Raw genomic sequence first — 27,427 nt, 5'->3', positions numbered from 1 at the left:
TCACCCAAATTGTTTGGTGTTTTTTTTCTTTTGAAGGAGTACGTTTGTGAATGTAACAGGAACACAGTCTTGTTAACATGTTTAACTTGACAGAGCAGAAAAGTCAGCTTTTCTGCAGTAGTATTTAACTTAGCGTTCTAAAAATAATTAACACAGAGACATGACAATAGTTTAATGACACAAAAGCATCGTTTAATGATAAAAGTTAATCAGCTCCATTTTTCGTATTTTTCTAAACCCATATTTAAACTACTCATTGATGTTACAGTTAAGCAGAAGTTACAATCAAAACAGTAGACAGGCACCAATCTGAACTATACTTTTAGTTACCAACCCAGAACTTTACTAGAAGTTACAAACTACAACAACTTGTTTATTATTGCTGTATCACAAGTATTTCCAACACAAAGAGGTTTTGATTTATAAAACTCCGTATAGTTCTCTAAAGTAAGGTCTACAAAATCATTAAGCTCTTATCTGTGCATATCCTCCACAGCACCTCATTTACCAAGGCTGCAGTAACTAGAACATCTCTATCTGCAGTACAGTATCAAGTAACACAACCATGTGATTAACTGACATTACGCATTCTAGAATGAAACTGGATGTTCTAGTTTATCAAATTAAAACCAACTGGAAATACTACGAACAATATCCTGTTTACATTTAATGTACACACTTACACAGACTGCAAGCCCACTGACAAGCTATACAATATAACTATGTAAGGCCCTCAAAGTTTGTTTCAATGCTGTTTCAATTACTCATGACTCAGTCCAAGGCGGCCTTACAAGAGGGACGCTTTCCCATTACATCTAAGCTACATTAATAAACACTGCTAAAATGAAAGCTACATATTACTGTTCTGCTTTCTGTATTTCTACTTGGCTTTCTGACATAACAGCTTATAAGGATTTGCTTACAGGATTGCGCATATGTATCAAGACATTGGCATTTTATTTTGGATCCTTAAACTATTGCTTTAAACTGTGCATTTTTTTAATTAAACAGAAACGTAAGAAACTTTTGTATCAAGTGAACTAAAACTACAATAGTACTTCAACATTACAAAGCCACAAACCTATTTTACTGTAAAAAAAAAAATTTTACAACCATACAACTTCTCCCATTTTACAGCTATGTTAAATGGAGGAAAACATTTCAAGAAAGCCATGTGTTCTGCTAGTTTCTGCTAGTTTCTGCTCAGTTACTATCGGAATGCAGCTTACTCACTGACTTAATATTAGCTACTTTGGAAAATGAATTTCGGAACACAAAGAATTGCAAATTTAATATGAAAAATGTCAACAGTTTTACAGGGATGATGAATGGACCTCAGATGCTTAAGATTAGAAGTAGCAGGAATCAAAAACATTAGTGAATTAGAGAATTCTGCTTAATGCAAGAGAAATGGTCCTTGATCAAATACACAAAAATACAGGAGAAAGATAACTTCAGTAACTTTTCTGCCAGTCTAAAGGTTTTTATCCAGTGTTAACTAATAGAGAACGTTGAATTAACATTTTGCCATGGAAATAAAGCATTAAATATACAACAGTTGCTAGAAATACTGCAAGAGCTAGCTCAACAGAAAACAAAAGATACCAGCAGGGTTTCTAAATTCTAGGTGGTAGAAACCAGAAAATTAATTCAGTCTGCTAATAAGTGACAATGCAAAGACAAAATTATTATTTGCTATCAGTTACCCAATGTCCATAGGGCACAGACCCAATCTGATGTTTTCCCTCCTAGCATGTATGTAAAGCCTTACAAGTATCAATGGAAAACTGGAAGACCAAAGAGAACCCCCTCCCAACCTCAAAATCAGTGAGGGATCAGGATCTTAACATCTGCAGTTAACTAAATGACTTCTGTATGAAAGCACAGGGATCTCCGTATTACAGAAGTTTTAAGTGGCAGGAGAATAATACTGTGTAGTACAAGAGAATTTAACAGTATCATGAATGCTAGAATATCAAGGCAATGCAATTGTATGCACTACCTGAGGAAATGATGTAGCTCTTTCTCAGCGCGTATCATCTGTGTAACTCTGTAACGGAATTACAGCAGTCAGTCATTGCGCCTTAATTGTTTCTACAGAATTCAGCCATTGGTAGGTTAAAGGTTTAGTTACTGCTGATCGATGTTACACCATCATGCTTAGCAAGCATTCTGAAGAGAGACTAGCATATGACCAGAGAGCCCTCAGTATTTCAACAGTGATCTGTGATTCCCGGAGGAAATCCAACATTCACAGCTTCATCTTGGTCTCCTCTAGGTCTCAAATCAGAATGAAGCATGGTTAGCACCTGGTGATACAATCCTAACCAAGAGCACCTCCGGACTGATTTTATAGGCCCCACAGAACACTGCAGGTATACTTCCTGTGCCTAACACTGAACATCCTTCCAAATGATCAAGTTCACAGGCAAGTAAAAACAAAGTAAATGTACTTTGAAGCAAAGGGCGTGGGATCAACTCTTTATCAACAATTTAACATCTGTACCAATTAATGAAAAATAAACTACATTTCCGAGTATCTGGACTATAGCCACAATCCGGTAACATGTAAGTGACTGTACAGTATTTGTACACTTTCAAGCAATTAAGTCAAGACTTCTCTGTAAGCACTTCCTATTTTTAAAGATAGTACTATCTGTTAAATTTACTTCTTGGATCTCTAAGCATTTTAAAACCAGGGAAGTTCTTTTTGGTAAACAAATTGTGAATTCCAAAAATAAGGACTTGGGACTAAATCTTCTGAATCCTGGGTCAAATGTGTTTGTACCACGATACAAGAATAAGGCTCTAACAGAACACACCACCTTTCTGTGGCATCTTGAGACAGCATGTCATTTAAAAACCCAACAACTTACTATGTAAAAGTTCTTCTGTGGAAATGAATTATTATTACAATGTGCCAAGATTTCTGTAATATATTTATACTGATGAATTCTAAAGTCTGAAAATCAAACAGAAGAACAACTGGACAGATGCTTCAGTGGTACAGACTGGCTCAGAAACATGACAATGCACAGCAGATGAGTATTCCCCCCCTCAAAAATAGGCTGACATCCCCATGCACGTAACAAATGGTATGCTCTTTTTTGATACGTATTGGCAAAACAATCTCCCACAGCTGCTGTGGTAACAATTTTTTTTTTTTTTTTTAGAAAAGAACCTCTTAAATTGTATTTTTATAGATTTTTCTACCTAGCAACAGGTGGAAAGTCACTTGAAGAAACTTGCAAACAAGACAGCACATGGCATCTCCGTTCACAACAACTTCAAAACCATTTCAAAACAGCGTTAAGAACAGAACCAGACTCCATCTCTCCTCCTGCACAGTAGGAAAGAATGCTATTGACTCTAGAATCATCTTTACATCTATCCACATATTACACATAGACTATTTACTGAATACAAAATGTCCACACTATAAGATCCCTGAACAATTAAAATAAAAAAACAACAACAAACACAAAAAGAAAACCCCCAAATTACTACAGAGCAGATTAAAAAAAATAATTGAGAAGCTCAAGGATATTTTACATACTTAAAATAAAGACCTTTGTGCTACATAAGCAATAAACCATGGCTTGCACTCCCTATTAACTACAATGGCTGTATTTTAACCTTTGAGGAACTGATTTTTATAAAACATGGAAGGAATCCTAGGGGGGTGAGAGGAGAAGCAAGGAAAAGAAAGAAAATTATCTCCCTGTGGTTGAGAAGAAAGCAGTACTTCATCCCAACTTGTGATACTGCCACAGTTCCGAAGTTTTGCACAAACACAGAAAAAGTTTAAGAAACAACACGTTTTCAATGGTCCTATAATAGAAAGAAGTCAATTCTTCCCTTTTTCTACAGTTAAAAACACCATAAAACCAAATTTATTGCTTACCATATGCAAGCAAAATGTCAGCCTCATATAAGGATAATTATTAAACTAGTGGTACAAATTTTATTTGAAAAAGTTACTATTCCCAAGCACTAAAATGACATATAAGTAAAATACCTTGTAACAATAGAAAATACCAACTGCAAACCAATAAAAAGTAGACAATCTATTTTGGAACTGAAACAAAATGTACAGACTTCAATAACCAGTTTTTAATACACAGCATATAAATGCTGTCAGCATGTGGGAAAATGGCTTTTCCTTTGTAACTAATATATCTTTAAAATTGATGTAATCCAGAAATTAAATGTTAAATTTTCCCTTTAATAAAAGTATGCTGGTTTCCAATGCATCTTAGTAACCAAAGTTTATACAGTACGCCGTGTATCAGAAATCACCATTTTGTGCTGTAACAGTATTTCTATTAAGAAAGGAAATGCAGGAAAAAAATTGTAGTTTGGACAAGTAAAAACACTTGAAACCACAAAGTATTTTATTACTTTACAAAAAGGAGGGCTATTTGAACTTGGTCATTTTCAGGCAAATGTTAAAAGTTAGGAAGAACACATCCTCCACGTGATAGGTATGTTAGCAAAGTAGGTAGCTAAAAGTCTGGTTTACAGAACCTGTAGAAGTAGTGTAAGAGTTTTTTATTCCATTCTGTAATCTTTTCTAGGATGAAAATGGGGACTTCATGTTATCTCAAGGTTTCAGACTCACAGATGTTAGATGTGAAAAATCTCTTTTCACAGAATGCGACCTTGATTCCTAAAGACATGGGAAAATGTTGTGTTGTTTCTTCTATTTCAAAATGTGTCCCATTTACTGCATTAATAATGCTTCAATTAAAAGTTACAGTCTACTTGGATATTGCATTAGCTAGATACACTTAGCTCAAAAAGGAAAAACAGATCTCCATTATGTACACAGGTGAAGTCAACAGTGGCAAGAAGTATTTTCCTTTTATTTACAAGTATGGAATCTTAAAATGATTTATCAAGTTTGGTTCATTGATCATACAGCTATAGTAAGGTATGTCATGTTATTAATGCAACTGTATCCTCTTTGTAATTGGAGAGGGAAAATGTATTTTTATGTTACAGTGCAAAACTAACAATTTTTTTTACTTTTGCATTCTCTGTAATGTAGATTAAAGCAATGCGTTACTATGGGAATTTATGATAATGCTTACTTTTTTTTTATTAGCTAAAACTCCAATTTACAAAACTTGAGCTGAATAACTGAGAGCTTTTCTATTTGTAAACTAACAAGTAGGCAAGGAGCTGTGATTAACTAATTTGTCAGTGGACACCACTAGCTGCTAACAGGACAGCAAGATCCAGAAAACAGGGCTATCAATTTTAGGTACTGGCAAGAATAGTTTTTAGAATACTTGTACTCTTCTCTTTATTCTTCCCAAGATCAAGTTCTCGTACAGTCTTCCTTTGTTTCTCAGCTGCTCTGTATCCCATTTGTGGAACTCCCATCTGTTTTATTCCCCTTACTTGACCAGCCCGAGTCCTTTCTTCCCATGCCTACTAGGCCATATGACAGCTTCAAACTATCTTTGCTTTCTAACCTTGTCTTCTTACCTCAGGTCTTTTCAGTACTAACTTTTTTTTTGGTTTATTAAACTTACTCAATCTTTATACCCTCCCTTCTGGCTCTTCTTAATACAACTAGCTCTAGTTCCTACATCTGTATCACGGTATTCAACCCACTTTAATCTCCAGATGTCAGTTTCTTTCCGTTACCTGTTAGCTCCACATCGTGTTGTGCACTGCATTCCTAAATCTCCAGGTTCTCTAGTCGCAGTCTCCCTGTCCACTTCAGCTTTCATTACATCCTTACATCACCCTTACAGGACTTCAGTTGCAACCTATTTCTCCTACTCTTCCTGAGAATAGTTTTGACTCCTATTCTAATAGGGAGGAGACAAACACATTTTCTCTTCTGTACTGCCTGTTCCCAACTGAAAAGAACTATGCTCAGTTTTATACTGGCAGACTTCTAAGATTTTTTTAAAAGCCACATCTGGGGATAAATCACTGAGGTACGTATTCAGACCAGAAAGAAATCACAACTTCAGAAATACCTAGCCCTTGCTACAAATCACTGGTCTATTTAAAGGCTATCAAATAAGAAATGGACACAAATTTTAACGTGCAAAACATTCTTCCCTAACCTCATTTTATTAAAATCCTAATTTTTAAAGAAGTGTAAGCAACTAAAAGCAGAACCTTTTTCACAATAAAAGCATGGTTGAGCACCTGCCAAAGTTTAACTCTATTAACAGAAACTACTGTACATCACATGAAATAGGGAGAAAAGGGGAGAGAGTTGACTTGCCAATAAAGGATTTAAAACAGTTTTCAGAAACAAACAAACAAAAATAATCACACATTGAATACTGAAAGCTTCCCTTCCCACTGAAGGAAAATAACCAAAACACACAGAACTTGGGCGGTTGAACTAGAAAGAAAATAACAATGAAATTATTACGTACATCATCATCCCAGGAATGAATGAGATTATAAAGCTTGTTTTACATACGAGAATTGTTAGGACATTTACAAACATGCAGGAAACAGCTAAATAATGTTGCAGACTATGCTAAATTCTATCTGAGCACATTTTATTATTTTCCAATTTCTAAATAGGAAGCATTACAATGAAACAACTGACCCCAAGTTTCACAACAGGCAGCTGCTAGCTATGTTGATGATGGATCTCAGCCACACAGGAAGGACAGGACAAGAAAATCAGTGCAAGTAGATTAGATCTGCCCAACTCGCTTAATAGTGAATGCTCCACAGTGTCTGTCAAGTAAACAGAGAGAACATACAGATCAGAGAAAGCAAACAAAACAACCCCACTAACCCATAATGAGAAAAATTAGAAAACAGGAGATTGTAAAGAGAACATAGCATGAAACAACACGATAAAATATAAACTGGATATTATGATCACTGTGTTACACCAACCCCCTTTTAAGTACTTCTTAAAAATATGAATCACTTAGGATTAGAATTCTCAAATTCATATTCAGCTTTTTTTTTTTTAAAAAAAAAAAATTGCAGTACTTGCCTTTCATTCCAAGACAACACTTGATGTTACAGCCCCCTCTACTGGAAATATTTAGTAGATATCGTTACACAATAGTCTGGAAAAAGATTCTTCTCTTAATAGAAAGGTAAAATAAATAAAAAATACATTAAAAAAAAGACAGCCTTTTCCATGGCGCTGATTCATTCATATTTAGCCTGTCATCTGTACGTGAGTAAGCATTTTTCACAGAAGAGTAAGTGCTGTAATATCAAGTAAAACTACTGATACCTTTAGTTCTTTGTTATCAGGCAAATCTAGGCTATATGTAGTTTAGACATTATGTGTTAAGCAGCTTAGTAATTTCAGCAAAAGGGGGACCCAGAAGAGCCCAACTACTTGCATCAGGTGACACAGAAGAATCACATTTTAGAATGCCCATTTGGAATCAGAACTGCACATAAGAACATGCATAGGTGGCCAACTGGGACAGTTCTTCACACCCTGTGTTTCAAAATCCCATCTCTCCACAACATGACATGCTTATCTACCTAAGGCTGCAAGTAATGAATTCAACTTCAAGATCCAGACACATAGAGACAAGGATTTGTAACCATAATTTCAAAAAACTGAACGAGGTTCACTGTTTTCTCTCAAAATGCATTTTTCATTTGCGGTTTTCTTTTTATCTCAAGTTTTAAAAATAACTAGTTATGTTTTGGGTATTTTTTTTTTAAGTTTCCTCAAATAGTTCCAAAATAAGTAACACTCATGTCCTCCGTAACAAAGCCTTAAGTGAAGAAAAATCTCAGTTTCTCTGCAACATTTTCCTTATTTATTAATTCATGAATAGAAGATTTTCTCATCCCTGCCCCTCTTCTCCTACTGCTTCCCCCTTCAGTAACGGGGACAGTAATACTACCATGCTTGCTTTAACTGTCTTAGTTTGATACTCACAGGTGCAGGTATGGCTATGGTACTCTGGGCATAAGGCTGGTGATGTGGTGCTTGAACTCCATGATCAGAATACAGCTGGTATTAAAAATAAATAACTAAATAAATAACCAGAAAAGCTTGTTTCACAATTTTATGTTTTTGGAAACCTTTCACATGAATTTCGATTCCTTAAAACTACAAATTGTGCACTGTGTTAATATAAACTACTGATTTTTTAAAAACTAAAATTTCAGTACTAAATCTATGTTTTCCCCATTGTATCAAAGTTTGTTAGATTTAGTTTATCTAGATCAGTATAAAAAACACTTGACAGAAGTAGTACACTTCTACTACAAATCCATTTTTCTCAGCTCTCATTGGAACAGTATCTAAATGTGTAGAATAGCAAATTGAAATGTAGTTCCCAGCATTATCACACTTAAAGATATTTACATACAAATAACACATAGGCTTTCCTTTGAATTTTACATCATCTTCTGAATTTCCACATACTGCTTCCTTTAACATCAACAAATTATGTACCTGTGAACTGAGAGCATGTTACGCCCAAATAATCCTTAACTAATTTCCTTAGTGCTCACAGATTTAAAATTTCTCAGTACAAGCTGATATCCGATTCATGAAATACAAAAGGTAAAATAACAACATGGATAATAAGATTTATGATTATGCAATAAATATTGAGATTCATGCATTTTTTAAAAACAAGTAGAAACAAACAATAACCAAAGTCTTGCATTATTCAATACCTTTGTAGGGAAATTAAATTACTTCATTATGTCAGGATTTCCTACTTAAGATGACTCAAATGCCAGTTTTGGAACCTCTCTTGTAGCAATAAAACACTTCAAATTCTGTCACAATACTTGATTCCTGTCCTAATTTATTATTTATTTTGGCATCCCTGATAATGAGGAATGAATTATCAAGCAGGAAAAGTACTGATTAATGATAATACATTTTCCATTTTATAGTAAGTTTTTCTGTAGCCGTGTCTAATTGGATATTAAAAAATACAGTAAAGAAATGGCCTTACTGCACATTAAAAATCTCCTAAGATACCTTAGAAATGCTACTGATACAGAAGCAAAAAAAACTGTAAACAAAGAAAACAATTATTTAGTTATTCAACTACTCTTAATTCATTCTGATCTTCAGAATATTTAGAGATGAGCTTCTACTAGCACAGAAAAATAATTACTTCAGGAGTCAGGCTCTTCAGAATGCTAGGTTAGTCTACCCAGGCTGTAACAGTTTTCTGTTTTATTTAAACTTATTTTCAAACAACACTAATTGAGTCTATGTCTGTCATACACTTCTACCTCTCTAAAACTATTTCAGAATCAAAGCATCCTTCCAGAAGAATGGAAGAGATACTCTCAGTTGAGGACAACTGAAATGATTTAAGAGCAGCAGCATGGGTGTGGGAGTAAGTACAGGTAAGTGCTCGGAACCGTCTGTGCTTAAACTAAAAAGTTACGTTTTTCAGTTATAGATAAGTACTTCAAGTAAAATTTTTTATAAAAAGTACCTCAGGAACTGCAGCTTCCACTAGGAGAGGTGCAGGTATACATCCACTTTCCTGGGTAATCCCTACGGGCTGATAAATGACTTCAGATGGTTGCAAATACAACAATGAAGGTGGAGAGGCAGGAGACTGAAAAATACATATTTTCATAAATTACATAATTTATACACTGTAAATACCAAAGCTTGTTTTACAGTTGTCTTTGCTACATATAAATGAAGATAAAGCTTTAAAAGAAAGTGTTGAATTCATCTTTGACAACCTAAAGAAAGTGAGGGGGAAGTGGGTAGAAAGGTCAGGTAGTAGGATAAAACAAACATGTCATCTGACCACTTCTATGTATTTTCCAGATTTTACTTATATTTTGGAGAGCACTGTTAGAGAAATCCTAAAATTTATAAAATTGACACTTATTCTCAAGATCACAGAAACACACTACAATTTTCCCTTGCAAAAGTGTTACATAAAAAATGCAAGTATTTTTGTTTTAAAATAAAACCCACAGTATTTCTGTAATTCTGCAGTATTCCGTAAACATTCAGATTTCAAAGCAGCAGACTGAAATCTATTAATAGAGTGGATATGACCATAACTGAAGAAGGCTGGCTGTTACTAAAGTAAAGAGGACTGACTGTAACAGTACAAGCTTAAGGTACTTGGTCCTCCTTTCAGCTTCAACCTCAAGTTCCTTGAGTGCCAAGATCTCCATATTAAGCTCCTTTGCTACAGGGATCAAAACCTCGATACAGTCTCCTCCCAAAATCACCAAGTTAGCAATTTCAAGTTCTTCCCCGTTTCAAGGGTCTGGGTCTAATTTCACCACACTTGTGTGTCTACATCCTTCTGCTAGCAATACTCCAATGAAATGTCAGAGTTAGCATCAGTTAATGCTCATTTCTCCTATCTGGCAAAATACGGCAGTTTTTACCTGCTCCTGAGAAGCTACTACATAATTTAATACAAACTTTGTGTCCAAGGGAAAGGGGAGGGAAAGATGCTTTCTTTACATAAGATGTGTATTGGATGTTTCAATAAATGCTATTTTATGCCTCCTATTATTATCAGCAAGTGTTGCAAATGCATTGCTAAAATACAGCAATTAAGACTTATTTCAACAGTGTTGTAAATAGTGGGAAATTTCACTGTTAAATAAGCACTCCATACCTTTAAACTAGATGTAAATTAACATTAAAATGCTGCAGCTATCAACTGTATTTACCTGTGGAACAGACCACTGCCACTGACTTGGAAGACACTGTGTGGGTGCCTAAATTCAAATAAAAAAACATTACTTAAGTGATTAAGAATATATACATGCACACACTAGAATTCTCAACATACCAGAAACAAAACCATCTCAAATCTATAATCAATTTTTAATTTAAAAAAGTATGCTTTTAATTAAGCCCCCAAATAATTCAGGAATATAGTTTTGTCTACTTCCACTCAGCCTCTGACTTGGCCATTTCAAAACTTTCTAAAATACTGAAGCATCTAAGCGGCATGCCTAATTTGCAAAAACGAAGATACAAAATGCAGTTAACTTCCCAATATACATTAAAACCACAGGCATACTGCATAAATCCAGTAATGGACCCACCACGATGGTTAGGGTACTGGGGCACAGACATAGATGCTGAGAGAATTTGGTTTGTTCAGCCCTGAGAAGGATCAAGGTGGGAGGGGATAATTATTGCTGGCTACAACTACTTAACTGAGGGGTGGGGTGGGATAAATATGACTGAGCTAGACTCTCACCAGAGGTGTTCAGAACACAAAAGTCAATGGAGACAGGTTGGAACACTGAAAATTTTAACTAGTTATATTTAACTAGTCAAGTATCGGAATAGGCTGTCCAGAAAGGTCATGGAATCTCCATCACTGGGGATATTTTAAATTCAACTGCACAAGTTCCCGAGAAACCTGATCTAACCAGCTCTGCTTTGAGCAGGAGTTTGGCTTAGATGGTAAAAGTTAAAGATGCTAACTAAGCCAGTTGTCTAGCAACATCAAAGAAAATTTTTATTTATTACATTTCCATGTAGCTACAAAGACAGAATAAATTGTATTCTACTGAAAAGAAAGCCTTTGATGCAATTAATATCTGTTTTATGTGACTGTTTTGAACAGCCTTTTTATTTCCTAAGAATAAACAGACCCGAGACAGTGCTGCAAATGAAACAGCATGGCTGAAAGGAATACTGATGTTCTGAAACCCGTTTTCAAACAGATACCTGATAATGGTATGTAGGAGACTGATAAACCGGTTGAGCTACCATCACAGGTGGACTGGAAACAGAGCGAGACTTAAAAAAGAAAAAAAGTTACACAAGTCTTAATGCAGTAATTTCATAAATGGTCATTCCTATTAAGAACAATTCTGGTATGCTGTAATGTTGAACCACCTCCCCTCCCATCTGAAAACGCATTTACCAAGTTTTAACCTACAAGAAGAGTCTTCAAAACCACTGTTACTAAGGGCCCACATTCAAGACGAAACAAAAATCTTTGTCATATTTACTTAGCTCTTTCCAGAAAGCATGCTAAGGCCATCCACTACCATACGTACGTTTCTGTGAACACTCGGGGCAATCAATCTAAGCTGTCAATGATTGATTTCTACCACCACCACAACCCAAACCCAATCTTCCCTTTTCCATTCCCTACTTCACACCAGCCCCAGCATTCGTCTGATTTGACAGTGAGCCAGTTTAGGGAGCTAAACCAGCTAGAAACCTCCTTGGGTTATGTGGGGACCCAGTTTAGAAACACCAGTAAAAGGAAGAGGGGCTGAAATACAGCCATGGTAGAGGACAACACAGTCCTGTGGAACTCTCATTAGCTAGTGTGTGCAACTACCATGTCATGAAATTCCCTCATTCCTGCAAATATTTAGGAAGGAACAGCTCCAAAACTACTATAATTACTTCTACACTATATTAAAATGCATAAGGCAAAATGAAAAAAATGAGACCCATTCTGCACTGTAACACATGCACAACACACACAGAAAAGTATTACTATCTTTAATTTGATTAATATTTTCCATAATATCAAATTTATATTTTCTTCCCTTAACTTCTTATGTAGGTACTTTTCTAACAATGAAAGATAAGAATATGCAAATAACTGAAGCCAAAAGAGGCAGCACTATTTGTAATTTGAAAGACTGAGTGCTATTTGTTTGAAACACAGTAGATCTGAGTCAAAGCACAAGAATCAAAGTTCAATATTTTTTGTGACTAACAGGTAGGATTTGATTAAGTTCTCCAGAAATATAGAGCATGAAGTTCAAAAAGGCTTTCTAAAATATGTGATCAGGTGTTTATGCTTATCCTCTAAAGCTGAGAAGGCACCATAAGGCACAACATCATGTCTCCGTTAGAAAAGCAAACATCTATGAAGTTAAGAGCAGTGGTATAAACAGAGGCTAAATACTGAGAAAAAGATTCTGCAGGGCCAAAATAAACATAAAAGAATCTATTACTGTTCTCATCTCTGTTTTAGGGAAGTTTGGGTTTATTTATTTGTTATTTCTTTTACTGAGTTTTTCCCCCAATATGTGAAGGGTTTCCCACTCATTTACAGAGATGGTGTGTACAGCCTCTGTGAATGCTGCTTTTACAGAAACTGCCAAGGATGCATCCCTTATGTAAGTCCTGTGCTTTATGCAGACCCCATCAGTCTTGCAATCCTTCCCCCCTGTAAAAAACCTGAAGTGATTGACAACTTTTTCCTTTACCTCCCAAGTAATTACGTCCAAGTTCCCCAAGGATACTGAAGACAAACAATTAATCTACTGAATCATCTTCCTTCTAAATTGAACAGTATTCTTGGGGGTGGGGGGGGGGTGGGGGAAGGAAAGCACAGCAGGGGAAGAGTATGTGAATGACTATAAAATTAACCAATTTCTCTTTTGCTTTGTTGATCTAGTATTATTTCTCTTTGCATCGTCAGCATAAGTCTGCAGCCAAGAACACCTCACTCATGAGGAAATAATAAATGGAGCCAACCAAGGGTCATAAGCACCATCAACTCCTTAGTAAAACAAAACTTCTGCTGCAGCGAGGGGCAGCCCTCACTGATTCTGAATTACCCTCTCCAATAGGTTACATCAAAGCAACAGTCCCCTGCAAAAGAACAATAAACTTAAGTAATATTTTAAACTCACAGAATAAACAGACTAACATAAAGGAAGCCATTTAAACATCAAACATCAGGTAAAGTTGAGGAAACTGGAATCAGGAAGGACCTAAAAACACTGCACTCATCCCGGTCCACAGAAAAGCATGCATATGCAAAAATAAATTACTTACTGGCCATGGCTGAGGAAGCGAAGCAACTTCAGCCATATGAAAATAAGCCACTCCATTATGGTAAATGTACGGATATCCACTTGAAGTGGTTAAGTACATTGTACCAGCTTCGGGAATTATAGTAGAACCTGGAATTCATATTTTCATATTTACTTGACAGCAAATTTTTTTTCCACATGTGTAGGTCATAAAAGAAAAGAATTTCTGATCTTCTGAGAAGCAAAACACTCAAAAGAACACAGAGCAGTGCAGCTAGTGCAATCTAAATTCCCTCTCAAACACAAAATCATCAAAGTACATAGTCACAGGATGTTTCCATAGGTAGATAGGAAGGGGTGCAGAAGATGACATGCATATAAATTACTAAACACAGATAACTGCAGTTACCAGAAAATATATATATATTTAGTCTTCAAATGTCCAAAGGTAACTTCACATTGTAGGGAATTTCCATTGGTAACCTCCACAAATTCATATTTAGCTGAAACAGCATACAAGCACTAAAACCAACAGATTTATTTCATTACAAGGTGCAGTCTGGTTTCTCAGCACACAAAGACTGTTTTTATGATGGCATATAGCCTGACAAAAGTGAAAACTGGTATTTAGATGTCAGCAATGCTGCTGCTATGGATGGATCTTGTCTTAAAAGTTGGTGATTTATACCCTGCATTTTCAGTAGTGTATTACAGAAATAAAACAGCCCCTGGCAGCAGAGTTTTCTCTAGAAGAAAACCTGTCTTCTGTCTCCCCCTCAACAGACCGTCTTAAGAGCATATTTGCTCAAGATAAAGTAGTCATCTGACAAAGAAAACTTATCACTACTCCTGTGTAAGTGTTCAGTCTATGTAGTTCTTTGTCACAGCAGCATCCATTCCATTCTGTCACAGCAAAGAACTTTTAAGAACTGAATGGTCATGGCAACCACCCATTCCTGATGGTTTCTACCAAAGAAAACAAGACTTAGTCCTGATGCATTTTGCCAATATAAATGAATGAATAATTAACAACCCAACCAACCAGCAGAGCCTGCTTTGTTCTGTAGAACCGACTGTGAGGACAGGCTAAATGTTCAGATTTGAGGTTCTGCCTGGCAACTGAAAGAAATTTCCATTTGGTTTGTTCCTAGACAGATAACCTTTTCCAAGAAAGGAAGTAAACAACATATTAGAAAAGATACAAGAATCAAAAGATCATCAATCTGTTCATCTGGACATTTCCACTGGCATGCATTTACTCCCACTGCAAACCATTCTGAGCATATTCCACACATCGCATTAATGCGGTGCAAGCCCAGGCACATCTTGGTTAAAAGCTTACACTCATAATGACACGTAATACCCAAATGCAAGTAAAAATACATACGAGGACTCCGTAACTGTTGTTTTCTTATTGCTGGACCAATATTCAGTTTCTTATCCTTATAATTAAGTTTTTTAGCCTAGAGTTAAAGGAAGAAGATGTTATTTTCTATACATATCTAGGCATCCAAAAACCAAAAATCAGAAGTAGGTAAGGCACTTAGCAGGTTTCACCCTCCCCTGCTTTTTATTTGCAGTGCATCTCAAAAGAAAACCCAAATGTTATACTAATTCCTTTTCTATCCTAACCTTAAACTTCACATACACAAATTACCAATTATTGTATAAATAAATAAATATATTATGTAATACATATATTTATACCTATTTATGCGTAATATTAAAATAATTATACTATTATTATCTACTTGTAAGTAATCATGGAGCCCTTTGACTAGCAACTGATACCTGTAATTGTCAGCACTTTTTTTTGTTTTACCTCATGTAGTAAGCTTTTATAAAAATATGTGTACAAAACCTGACAATTTCAAGTATAAAGATTAATTTTATCTTTTTCATGATCACAACTTTAGGTTACAAAAGATGACAGGAACAAATAAGTCTATGCACATGGTCAGATTATAAGGTCTGAATTTAAAAAAATCCCCGTATTCCCTCAGGACTGCCTTGAAACTTCCTTACATCCAGGCCAACAAACCAACATGCACTAAAACAGATATCCTACTAAGGCTAAACTATTGCAGAATTTTTAAATAAGAAAGTGCTAGGTACAGATAAGTAAAGCTAAATTCTCTTCCAACTGTTTCACAACAGCAAGTGAGCATCAAGTACATCAGGTAAATTAAAGCCTTGCCTTTGTTTTTAAATTGAGAGTGAACTCACTACTTCTTAATATAATGGAAAGGAATAGAGTAAATCGATCACATTTTTCATTTGGTAGCATCTCTTTAATATTGCTTTGCAAAACCTAAAAGGGTTCTGAAGGCCTGTTTCCCTCAACAGGTACATAAGGGAGAATGTGCATTAAAACATTACCACGTTATGCCATGAAGCTTCAGTTTTCAGGGCTGTTAACTTCTCCAGTAAGGAGATGATTACTTCTTAATGAGGAATATAGAATGAAATATATATGTTCTAAATCACGTCCAACAGAAGGACAACAGCTAGGTAATCAATACATTTTCTTCATTTGAGCCTGATTTAGTAAAAGAATTGGACATCTGTACATAAAGCAAAGTCCCACCAATCAGATTTAAAGTTAGGAAGAGACTGAACTATTCTGTTGAAACTGGGGCTTCATAAGCAAGTATTAATTGTGGCAAACATACCCACATAGCCTATTAAACACAGAACAACTCCTAGAAAAGATGCACATTTCAGTCCAACTGCATTGCAACACAGACAATAGGAAGATGATTCTTCCCAATGTAATGTATCTCATTGATGTGATCCATTGGAAGCTAGACTTTTTTTATACACAACTTTCACAGTTATGTGAAGTAGCCAATCTGCAAGTACTTCTTCAAAGCATTTAATACAGCACTGCATGAAAAATTACATGATGCTACAGAAAGTGAAGACTAAAAGGAAAAGCTGTGGTGAATCAAAAAATTACTTCAGGAAGATGGGAAGAGAAAGCATTAGTAGTAATAACCTATGCCCAGAACGAGGATCTTGGTGAAACCCCTCAAGATCTGTTCTCGATACTAACGCAATTTAATACTTTCAAAGACTACAACATAGAAAAAGATTTCTGGAGATGTTACTCATGATGGAAAAGTAGGATAAAAAAAAAATCACTGCAAAGGATGATCATCGAGAAGACATTAAAAAAATCATTAATTTTGTACATTAATTATTAAAGCCTAGAAACTCTCAGCTTAAGATGTCTGAGAAAGACCTAGATGCTAACTGATCTTAAGATGAATATGAGATAGCAGTATCACACAAAGATGAAAAATGTGCCAGAATTGTATGACATGTAAATTAAAGCACTTCTATAGACAAAAAAATATCAGTGAATGAGACACCAGTAAGACTTCACATGGAGCAGTCTTTCAGTTACAACAGAAGCAAATATCCTAACCCATTTTCACAATGCTACTCAGTACTGTTGGTATTCTTCTAGTTTATAGAAACAAAACAATAAAAAAACCTAGAAGATAAGTAGCTGACTCAAGAAGATCCTGTCTGTATACTCTTTTGGCTCCACGTAAGAGTGTTTTCAAAAAACTTTGTTATTTTGAACTTTAGTACAATTCCCCAAAGAGCTTCATTATTTAAATATTTTAACCAGCTTTATATTTGGGAGAAGGTAATTTGCAAGCCTTGAACACTATTTTCTGGAGGGGTTTTGCCTGCACCCAGATAACTTCATGTGTATGAATACATCCTGACTGACAGATCTCTCCAATACATTCCAACCAGAAGATGGAGCACACATTTAAAAAAGACAAAGAGCTAACCATGTCTCATGGGAGGTTCTAGTAATGTAGCTAAGAGGAGAAGCAAAAATTACAGGACATAAAAGGAGCTTCATTGCTTAAGACTTCAAATAAATTTAATTATTCCTGAAAAGAATTACATCAGCTTTGGCAATCACATGTCAGAACAAACGACAGCAGTTATCGTCTCAACTTCCCATGAAATCTTGAGAGCAATGGATGTTCTAGTAAAGCAAGTGAAAGCAGTCGTGAAGGAGTGTCTTGGTATCTCTGTACATACTGCTGACCACATATAGACCAAGAAACTAAAGACCGTATGTCAAAAGTCAAGAGCTGTACTATGAATAGGAAACCCTCTTCACTAGTTCCAGAAGACCTCTGTATAAATCACAGAACCCTCTAAACCATCTTCTTAACTATGGAGACCAAACTTAACAGGTCTTCAAATGCAAGCTGGCACACATAAGAGGACACGACAATCAGGGCTACTTCATGTCTAATATGATTATCCCTTAAACGAAATACTTCATAATGGAGACTATCACTTACCTCTTGTAAAATCTTCTGTGCATCTTCTTGGGTTTCAAAAGTAATGAAGCCATACCTAAATAAAAATTACAGAAACTAAGGCTCTGAAGTTCATATTTACATACATTGCACATTATTACTTGGTATATGGTACAAGTGACATTAAAAGCTAACCTAATGGGGAAAAAAAACCAATAGTAGAAATAAAGAGTGCAGTAACAACTGTAATCTTAATTTTAACAATCTTGTTATAGTCTACTTACTAATATATTTAAGTAAGTGGTAATGTATTAGTTCCTATGCAGTGAATGAGTAGCCCACACAGCTATGCACAACTCTCTGTACTGTCCTCGTTCCTCAGCGTACTTCTTTAGTTCCTTCACTTCTATTAACAAAGAGATTTTGATCTTTTGCTCTCGCCTGTTACATGCCCAAGATAAGACACTTGGCATGTTATTTTTTATTGTACTGCACTTCACAGCACAGCTCCCACTTACTTCAGTGACAGCTGTGAATGCTCCACACTTCCACAAGCACTATCGGCTATATTAAATTGAGTTCTCAGAAAAAGCAGCAATGCAGAGACAGTGTTTATCTGTGAATTATTCTCGTCATTATTGACATGCCTAGCATTAAACAAGAGGTCTGTGGTGACTAAGGATGAAGTATTCTCATACTTTGTGACACAGTATGCCTTCTGCCACACCTCTTCTAACTGCTACAACAAATCAAACAGCCTCTCTGCCCAGAACTCCTGCTGTACCAAAACGCCTCAAATTCATTCCCAGAGAAATTTAGGCCACTGGATGTGGCACTGCGTGTGCAAGTATCTGATCTTGTAATTGAAGTCTGTACCACAACACATATGTACAAACAAAATGGATTCCCCCCCCTTAACTTCAACTTTCTGAATTTCAACAAGTTTTTTTTTTTTTAATTCTTTTAGTTTTGCATACATAATTTATTAAGTTTATGACTTATTTCTCAGGGTCAGATTTCAGAAGATACCAATACAATTCCAGCCAGCAGATCAAATTTTCCACTACAACATACCATTCTTTGTGAGCATTTGAGTAGAGGTCCAGGAAGTCTCCAACCAGCTATACTTTTAAATCTCTGGGCTTTTCCTGCATTGCCTTCTCTAAACAAATTTTGAAACATTTCCAAGTTCAAAGAACACAAACTGTTTTCCTAGCTTGCGACCTTAGCTACACAGGCTTTTCATTCCACGTGTTACCTGGTTAAGTTTCTTTAACCACCTGCCAACAGGCAACAAAGCTGTGCTTGGATTTCAACAGAAATCCCAACACCACTGTAAGTAATTACTTTCCAACATATTTACTGTAAGACATATGTTGGGAATCACAACTGCTTAATAATCAGATATTCTCAGGTTATTGTATTATACCGGCACATGTATTGCAAGTCCCAGATACTTCTTGGAATTTAGTAAAAGGGTAAGAGGCTTGGTGATGGGATGGATCTGGGACTAGGACCAAGTCCAACATGCCATGCACGTGTATACTCTATGCTAAGACCTGCAGCTCAGTGCGTAATTTGCTGATATAAGTGCTGACAGCATTAAAATTAAGAAATTCAGACACCACAGGCTTGCTGCTCAGAAGAGAGCTTCTGACCAAAGTGAACTTTCCAGTCACAAATTCTCATGCACATTCCCCTCTTGCTTCACCCCACCCCTCCCACCACTCTGTGGCAGTACAGTTCCCCACCTTATTTCCTTCACCATTTGTTGGGTTCTAGCAATAACTTTACTACCTGGTCTTATTCTTTCTCCAGATTTACTCTTTGGCATTTCTCTTATTGCAGACTTCCAGTCATAGCACCTTTTCCTACAGTCGTGATTCATTGTCAAATTTGTCCCCTATGTTCTTGTTCCAAAAATCTTCACCAAGACCTCAATTACTGTCATTCGCTCCAGCACACTTAGGTGTGTACCACACCTCTTCCTCCATTCTTAGGCTCCTTTCCACACCGGCTTTTTCAGTAGTAAAAATATATACGTATGTTTGGTAACTAAACTACTTTTTAAAGATTATCTACTGAAATTATTATTGTTATAAAAAAATCAGACAGGACTAATGATTTTGTCCTACTTGCACACAGCTTCATCTTAAAACAACATGACTATCGAGCTTTACAGTTACGTGAATTACAAAGACATTTACACGTATATGTTAAAGGGCAAGAACATATTTTTGCATACATGGAATAACTAGGAACATCAATGACACAATAATATTCCAAGCTATGAAAATCATAATCAAATTTGCTATAGTTAGTCAGCTTTCTGTCACATTTTCAATTCCCACAACATCCTTATTCTACTATACCAACCCCTTTGATATTCCAGCTCTGTCATTTACTATCTTCACTTCTTTCACACTGCCATACTGAGCAAAAAACTTCCTCAGCTCATTTTCATTAGTCTAGTACAGTAAATCAAGAAAGGGGGGGGGGAAAAAAGAAAAGTTGGTTTGCATAGTTATTGATGAACATTTACTGTAAGACTTTAAATGGATATACTTTGGATAAAGTTTGCTACAAACTAATTATAACCCTGGACAGGTAGAGAAGAATAAGCATGTATGAGCCTCACACCTACGGTGTAATCACTGCATTTTCACATTCAGCAGTAATGCTGGAAAGCCACTAAAATATTAAAACTCCTCTTTTACTGTATTTTAAAACTGTCCTTTTACAGCCAAGACCATTGAAGTAGGTTTACTAGAGCTGAATTTTAGTTTCTGTAAATTATGTACTAGAGTGCTGTTTGAAATACAAAACATCACTGCAATGTTTTCAAACTGTAAAACAGCAGAGTATGTAGGCTTCCATAAATGATATGGATAGGTCACATATGAAAAGTCACCACTAAACCAGTGACTTAATGGTCAAATCCATCTAATGCACCACGACCCCTCTTTCTACAGTACATTTAATACATATTTTGCAGAGTATTATATAGGCACACCATAGGAACTCCCCATTATAAATTAAATAAGAAAAGGTCCTTTTAATGGTGAATAGTCTAAGGCTGCTTGAAGGAAAACTGTTCCCTTTGAACATGCATGGAGTAAGACATTTTCCTGATGTAAAGGTGCACCTAAGCTATGTAAATGCTTGTCCACCTTCTATGAACCATTTCCTTTTACAATATAAGCATATATCAAACATGGTGCCCTACACACCACATTTCACATTTTAAAAATTTTGTTCTACATGGTCCTTGGTTAATACTATACCTAATGCTGGAAGAAGTATGCTTATATGTACAGATCTCTGTATGCTTCAAGCAATTTCCACATTCATCTATACTTCTCATTATTTTAAGGAAGTGTATCAGAAGTACTAATTTACCTTTAACTGAATGACTTTTACTGTTTTTAACTCTATGTATACAATGTAGTAAATCCTCTCCTACATATCAAAGGCTTACCTCCCTCATCCAAGTTTGAGAAGCAAAAAGAACTTAAGAAACAAAATTTAAACAACTTTCATGAGTGGAAAGAACGTCAAGTTAATGCTCTTTTTGAATAATTCTATCCTCAAGACACATTTCACAGAAAGAAATAATGCAGCTTGCTTGCTACAACCTCTATGTCCAGCACAGAGCAATGATGGTAGAAGACTGCTTTATCTCCCTCACTAATCCAAGCATTAAAACATTAGAAAATACTCACATGAGGAGTAACAACAGATGTAAGTGCACTGAACAGACAGGAAACACTTCAATGTTTTGTTAAAGCTCAGTAATTGTGTCTTCTTGGAAGCTGCCTGCACCTATTCTTGAGAAACTACCCACCATTAACCCAGGTTAAACGAATTCTGGAGACCAGAACCACTCTCTTGAATAGATAACCACATTTTGTACCTAAACATAAGTGTGAAAGCCTATGTACATAGGAAAATAGATTCAGCCAAACAACTGACTGCCTATATAAAACAATTTTATATCATATGCTGAAGGGTTCACACATTCTTGAGTAACAAAAAGCATGTACATAGTACAAAAGACTCATAGTGGAGATTTTCCTTCCCCTTAATTTTTTTCTCCAATGAACACCAAAACTTACCTACTTAGAAATGAAAGGCCTATAGACAAAATTTCCCATTTCTGGGAGATTGTTTCATTTGAGCTCCCTATGTTACATGTAGCTCAGCTGCTTCACAAAGCTGAGAAAAAGAACCTATGACAAAATAGTGGGAGGCTAAAATACGCCAAGAAACAATCAAAGAGCCCTTAAAATTGATTAGTGCTGAAAGTGTCATTCAGTGCCTCAAGGACATGAGTGATGGCTACACAAGACTATAAACTTGGAAAGCCAAAGGTTAATACACTGCTCTGCAGATATAAAAGGGGAGTAAGAAAGAAACACTGTTCTAAGATTCACAGTGAAATTTGCAAGTCTCTGGACAAACCTGGTATGTAGAAGCTTGCCAGAAACCTGTTGAGGACTTGCTTTTTCCTGCTTATGACAGACAACAGCACTTGCCATATTTTAAGAAAGGCTAACATTAAGCCTTCACCTATGTCAAAGATACAAGGGCATACACCACTGAAGAGTGACCAAGATGAACATGTAGCCAGCTATAACTTCTCTTACTGAATTTTCTCTCTGAATTTAAGAGGCGAGACACTTCCTCTTACAAGCAGGAATCGCTTCTATGGTGACAGACCAAATGGAAATGCCTGGTGAAATTATACAAGAGCTTGCAGGAAAGCAAGTAGTTTTTTGTTAAGTGTCTCCCTTTTTCACAAAAATAATAAATAGCTTCTTTACACCCACCACCACCCCACCATCTGACTTTAACAAGACCTTTGAGGTAAAAAGCCAACAGACCACAATGCTTTTTGCCATAAGATGTCCAACAGAAAACAACTCAAGACTGACATATACATCTTATGACTGGTACAGAAATATAAGACTTTACTTGCTATCAAGAATCACAGTAAATGGAAGAGTAGCTAAAATGTCTACAGAGGTTTCATCCCTTCTATGTCCTCTCCCAACAAAATCCATCTTCTTTATGCTTACAAAAACACTCGAAATCCTCTACTGTCGAAATTAAGATTTGTAATAGATTCTGATGCATCAGCAACTGAACCAAGAAGTCAACAGATTCTTCCAAATGAACAATAAATATGACAATTAAGAGAAATATTGATATGTTATGCAGAAAAGTGTTTTAACCTTTGAAATTACAGTGAAGAAATAACAGAGTGAAACAGGTGTTTTTACAGCTCTAGTAATTTGCTTACTATTAATGCAGAAAGCTACTGCGCTTCTTTGCTAAAGCCGAAATATACTGAAGACCTTAAATTATGAACGCCTCTATTTGAGGTATCTCTGCCAAATGAGCCAAAAGGTCCTGGAATTTCTTGTATTAATTATGCAAATTAGTTTGAGTGAATTATCATTCTTCATCTAAGTCAGTGCTCAAAAGGTCCTCAGCCTAGGAGGATTAAGGGCAGAGAAGACACTCTTGGTGGGAACAAAGACACAGCTAAGCAGACCAAGAATGTTTTGCAAAAGTCAATTACTTCACTCATCTAAAAAGTGGCAAGAAAAAAAGAAATGAGAGTAGCTGGTACAAGGGTCTGGCTCACATCTCCTCACAGATGTTGACAGCAACTGAATAACGTATAAATGGCTCAAAATGCACTGCTATTTGAGGTTTTTAGGGCAAAGGCACAAGCATTCTAAGATCAGTACTGCAAATCACCCAGAGAAGCCTTAGCATTTATTTTAAAACAAACACTTGCTTTTAAGAAAATTACTATGGTAATACTGAGGAATACAGTGCATATACTGTTGCCCCTTCTTCGTATGAACTGGAAGAAAAGTGCTAGAGGAACTAATGCTACTGACATTTGCTCTCTTTGCAACCTATAACACAGCGTTTACAGTTTATTAAATTACACTGTTACACATACTTAAAAAAACCCTTTTACACAGTTTTCTACCATCAGCTCTGCTGATGACAAAAGCCATCTTGTTTGGAAAGAAAATTCTGAAGAATCAGTATGACAGGAGCTTATGTACAAAGAGTCAACTTTGTACTACAGTTACTTAAATCAAGGCTTAAAGCTTTATTCTCTCCTGTTGATTTGAATGTTAGTGAAGCACACTTACCACCTAAAACAGACACAGGTATATTATGTCTCATTTTTTCCTATTGATTTTTATAGATTATAAATTACCATTTAATAGTAAAAATAGGGGAAAAAAATACCTTAAAATCAATTCCTCCCACAAAGACCCGATTTGGAGTAACTGTTCCAAAACTTGGACCACCGGTCAGATTATCTAATGGCACCGGAGATACAGCATTGGGACATGAAGATAAAGATTCTGTTTGCATCCGATTTGTGGTCTGCTGATTGAAATAAAATATTTTCAAATATTTTCAATATCTTACATGTAATAAAATATTAAATAAAAATGCAACAGAAGATACACACAGATTTTGTGGGGAGGCACAGAAAATGCTGAATAACTTAAATACTTCGCTGAGCTGCATTCTGGATAAGAATATATGGTTAATGTTAATTGCTTAAAACTAATCTTATGTTTGAGTAACTTAGTGAATACACTGCAGTCTGAAGTTTTACTTTTATTTTAATACCTTTCTGAATTAAGACATTTAGGGCATAATCCCCCAATCTCAGTTTTTCTGTTTGCACAGCACCCTGCTGTATGAATCTGAAGTTATTAATTCCATTTCAGAGATTAATTTATAGCTGTTAGAAGCCCCTTAGTTTAAGTCTATATAGAAAGGATGCTTTCAACTAAATCTGTGCTCACACACATCTACAAAACTCTACTCTCTACAACAGCTTCAGCTTCATTTTCCAAGTGCCAAGAACCCATAATTCCACCACATTAACATCGACAAGCTCATTACAACTGGTAAGAACAGCCCTTGAAGACGAATCTTTTAATTCAACACTCTCTTGGCCTACAAACACTGTGCAGAACGATCTGAACAGAAATTCTCTCTGCAAAAGAACCAGACTGCTCCTGCCCCAGTAAAGGAAAGGGACGCAGTATGGTGGGAGCTTCATGGAAACCATTATTTAGTTGTCTGCCTGATGTTTTAACTTCCACCATGCTTACACCTGTGAACTGTGAAACCATATAGGCTTGCATTTCACTGGAAAACCTTCTCAGAACAAACTAATACTGCCTTACATAGTCAAGCCTAACTGTGAGATGATAGATGTAGAGCAGCCACAGACTACTGTCACTAACTTCTTGAAGACAGATTGCAGTAGAAGCTTCAGGACCATTTTTGCTGTGGTGTTGTGCTGCTCCCCACCCCACAAGTTGACTAAAACCAATCCTGGGCTATAGTGCCCTGGCAGTATCACTAAGGAAGGAGCCCAAAGTGAAAGATAAACAGCTGCCACAGACTGCAGGTAACAAGACTAATAGTAAGCTGAGTAGTGAAAACTACAAGTAGGAATCTAGTGGTCTCAACTTTAAATCCTTTCAAGAGACATGTATTTTTTCGTACTATTGTGCAACCCTTAAAATTTGTAGTGAGGACCAACAAAACACATACAAGGATATTTTAAAGATAGAAAGCTACCGCATCTAGTACAAAGTTCTTTTGCTTCTTGTGGTATCCGTATCTTTAGTCTCTCAAAAATCAGAGCAGAAAATGAAGGGCTCTCCAACAGTTCTTGTCACAGAACGCCCCTTTCATTTATACTGTTTTACTTCCTGATTTTGTGCACCTCATTCACAGACCAGCATTTTTTTGACCTCTACCTTTAAGCATTCCCTGATAAAACCAAATGAATTATTGGGAGAACATGCAAAAAAAGAAGGCTGACAGTTAAAGTGCAGTGAGAAGGGAAGATCGGTAATGAAGAATGTTAGGAAAAAAGTTGTCTTTCTGTTTGCCCCACGAGCCCTTCCAGGATTATTTGATATTTCCTTAGCTACCTGCAAATTAGTCCTATTAGCTCCAAGTAACAGGTTATTGCTATTGTTCTATATACCTTAAAGACAATAAATTCAGCTAGTCCATGCCTTTTTAGATTTGGGAAAGACAAAAATCCTTTCCAAATGTACTAACACCCCACACACACATTTGGGGCAGAGGAAAAACTTAAGTCTTTAACCTGATGTATTCAGGAGAAAGTATGCATTCCTCCTGCTGGGCATACTACCTTAGAGCAGCACCTAACCTGAAGAAAGAAAAAACAAAAAACATCCCACAAAACAAAATCACACTTGCAGGCAAGGAACAACCATAACCGCTATAGTCCCAAAGGCCTCAGGAAAAACATTTTCTGCTGCAGAACAACATTTGATGATGAGATAGGTTATTTTCTTCATCTCTCACACCAAATACAGTATTCTACTTGTGTAATCACCTGGCAACTGTGTAATTATCTGGCAATTGTGTACAGCACTAAAATACCTGAATTTCATTATACAGGAACAGTTAACAGTTGACAGTACAGCCAAAACGTATTCCTTACCTCAAAGGCCTCAAGTTTCATTTTCTCTATACAAGTTTTAAAAGTTGTCTTATTGAAAAAAAAAACACAACCCCCCAATCCCCAAAACAAAGAAATGAGGAATTAAACACATCACTTGTGAACCCCCAATAAACCCCAATTAATTTTAGGTGTTAAAATCTGTATGATCACCACTTCAAACATCCTCTCTTCAATGTCAGCGCAGTAGCAAGAAAACAGCGTTAAAAAGATCATCTGTGCGCTAACAGCGCACCACCTGCCTAGCCATTCCCGTTTCTACAGGTTTTAAAATTAATTTTATCAATTTTTTTCTTCAAACAGTACGGATGTATTTGTTCCACAGTATTTTTACGGGTTATTTGGCATGTTTGACAACCTCTTTGCACCAGAGCTGACAGACTCCCCGCGGCGGGGTGACCAACGCCACCTCCGTCCCTCAGAGGCGCCCCCCACCTCACGGCCCGCAGCACGCCCGGCCCCCAGGCGAGGCCGGCGGTTACCAGACCCCGAGGCCGCCGCGCCGCCGGGCAAATGGCGGCACCCGCAGGGGGTTTCGGCGGGAAGGGCGCGTCGCCGCCGCTCCCCGGCGCCGGGAGACAGGCCCCCTGCCCCGCCGGGCCCCTCACCGCGCCTTCGGGCTCCATCTGTCCGCCGCCGCCGCCTCAGCCCCGGCACGTTGCCGGCACGCGTCGCGCTCCTCAGCTCTGCCTCGTGCCCGGGCGACGGCAGAGAGGCTGCGGCGGGAGGCGGGGGGCCGCGGGGCCGGCAGGGGGGCCGGAGAGGGACGCAGCAGGCCCTTCCCGCCGCCCCTCCGCGCTCCTTCCGCCAGGGAAGCGGCCCCTCCACAGGCGCACGCCCGCTCCCCGGCGCC

General features: G+C 36.8%; 1 protein-coding gene across 2 annotated transcripts; it reads right to left on the bottom strand.

Annotated features, from left to right (window-relative positions):
• On the bottom strand, positions 1-27,427 carry BOLL (boule homolog, RNA binding protein). Of its 2 annotated transcripts, XM_055719377.1 has the most exons (11): positions 27,183-27,427; positions 24,297-24,437; positions 20,397-20,488; positions 18,063-18,117; positions 15,113-15,188; positions 13,748-13,875; positions 11,666-11,737; positions 10,651-10,698; positions 9,435-9,560; positions 7,904-7,978; positions 1-6,720 (listed from the first exon to the last, which is right to left on the bottom strand). In XM_055719377.1, exons 1-11 carry the CDS (start codon positions 27,198-27,200, stop codon positions 6,697-6,699), a joined length of 855 nt encoding a protein of 284 aa, XP_055575352.1. In that variant the 5' UTR covers positions 27,201-27,427; the 3' UTR covers positions 1-6,696. The 2 variants fall into 2 exon arrangements, with proteins under 2 accessions (XP_055575352.1, XP_055575353.1); XM_055719378.1 differs by lacking the exon at positions 10,651-10,698.

This window comes from Falco cherrug, chromosome 8, assembly GCF_023634085.1.
Source record: "Falco cherrug isolate bFalChe1 chromosome 8, bFalChe1.pri, whole genome shotgun sequence".
NCBI classification, from domain to species: Eukaryota; Metazoa; Chordata; class Aves; order Falconiformes; family Falconidae; genus Falco; species Falco cherrug.
Note: the sequence above shows the minus strand (reverse complement) of the source record. Positions and strands in the feature narration are given on the sequence as shown.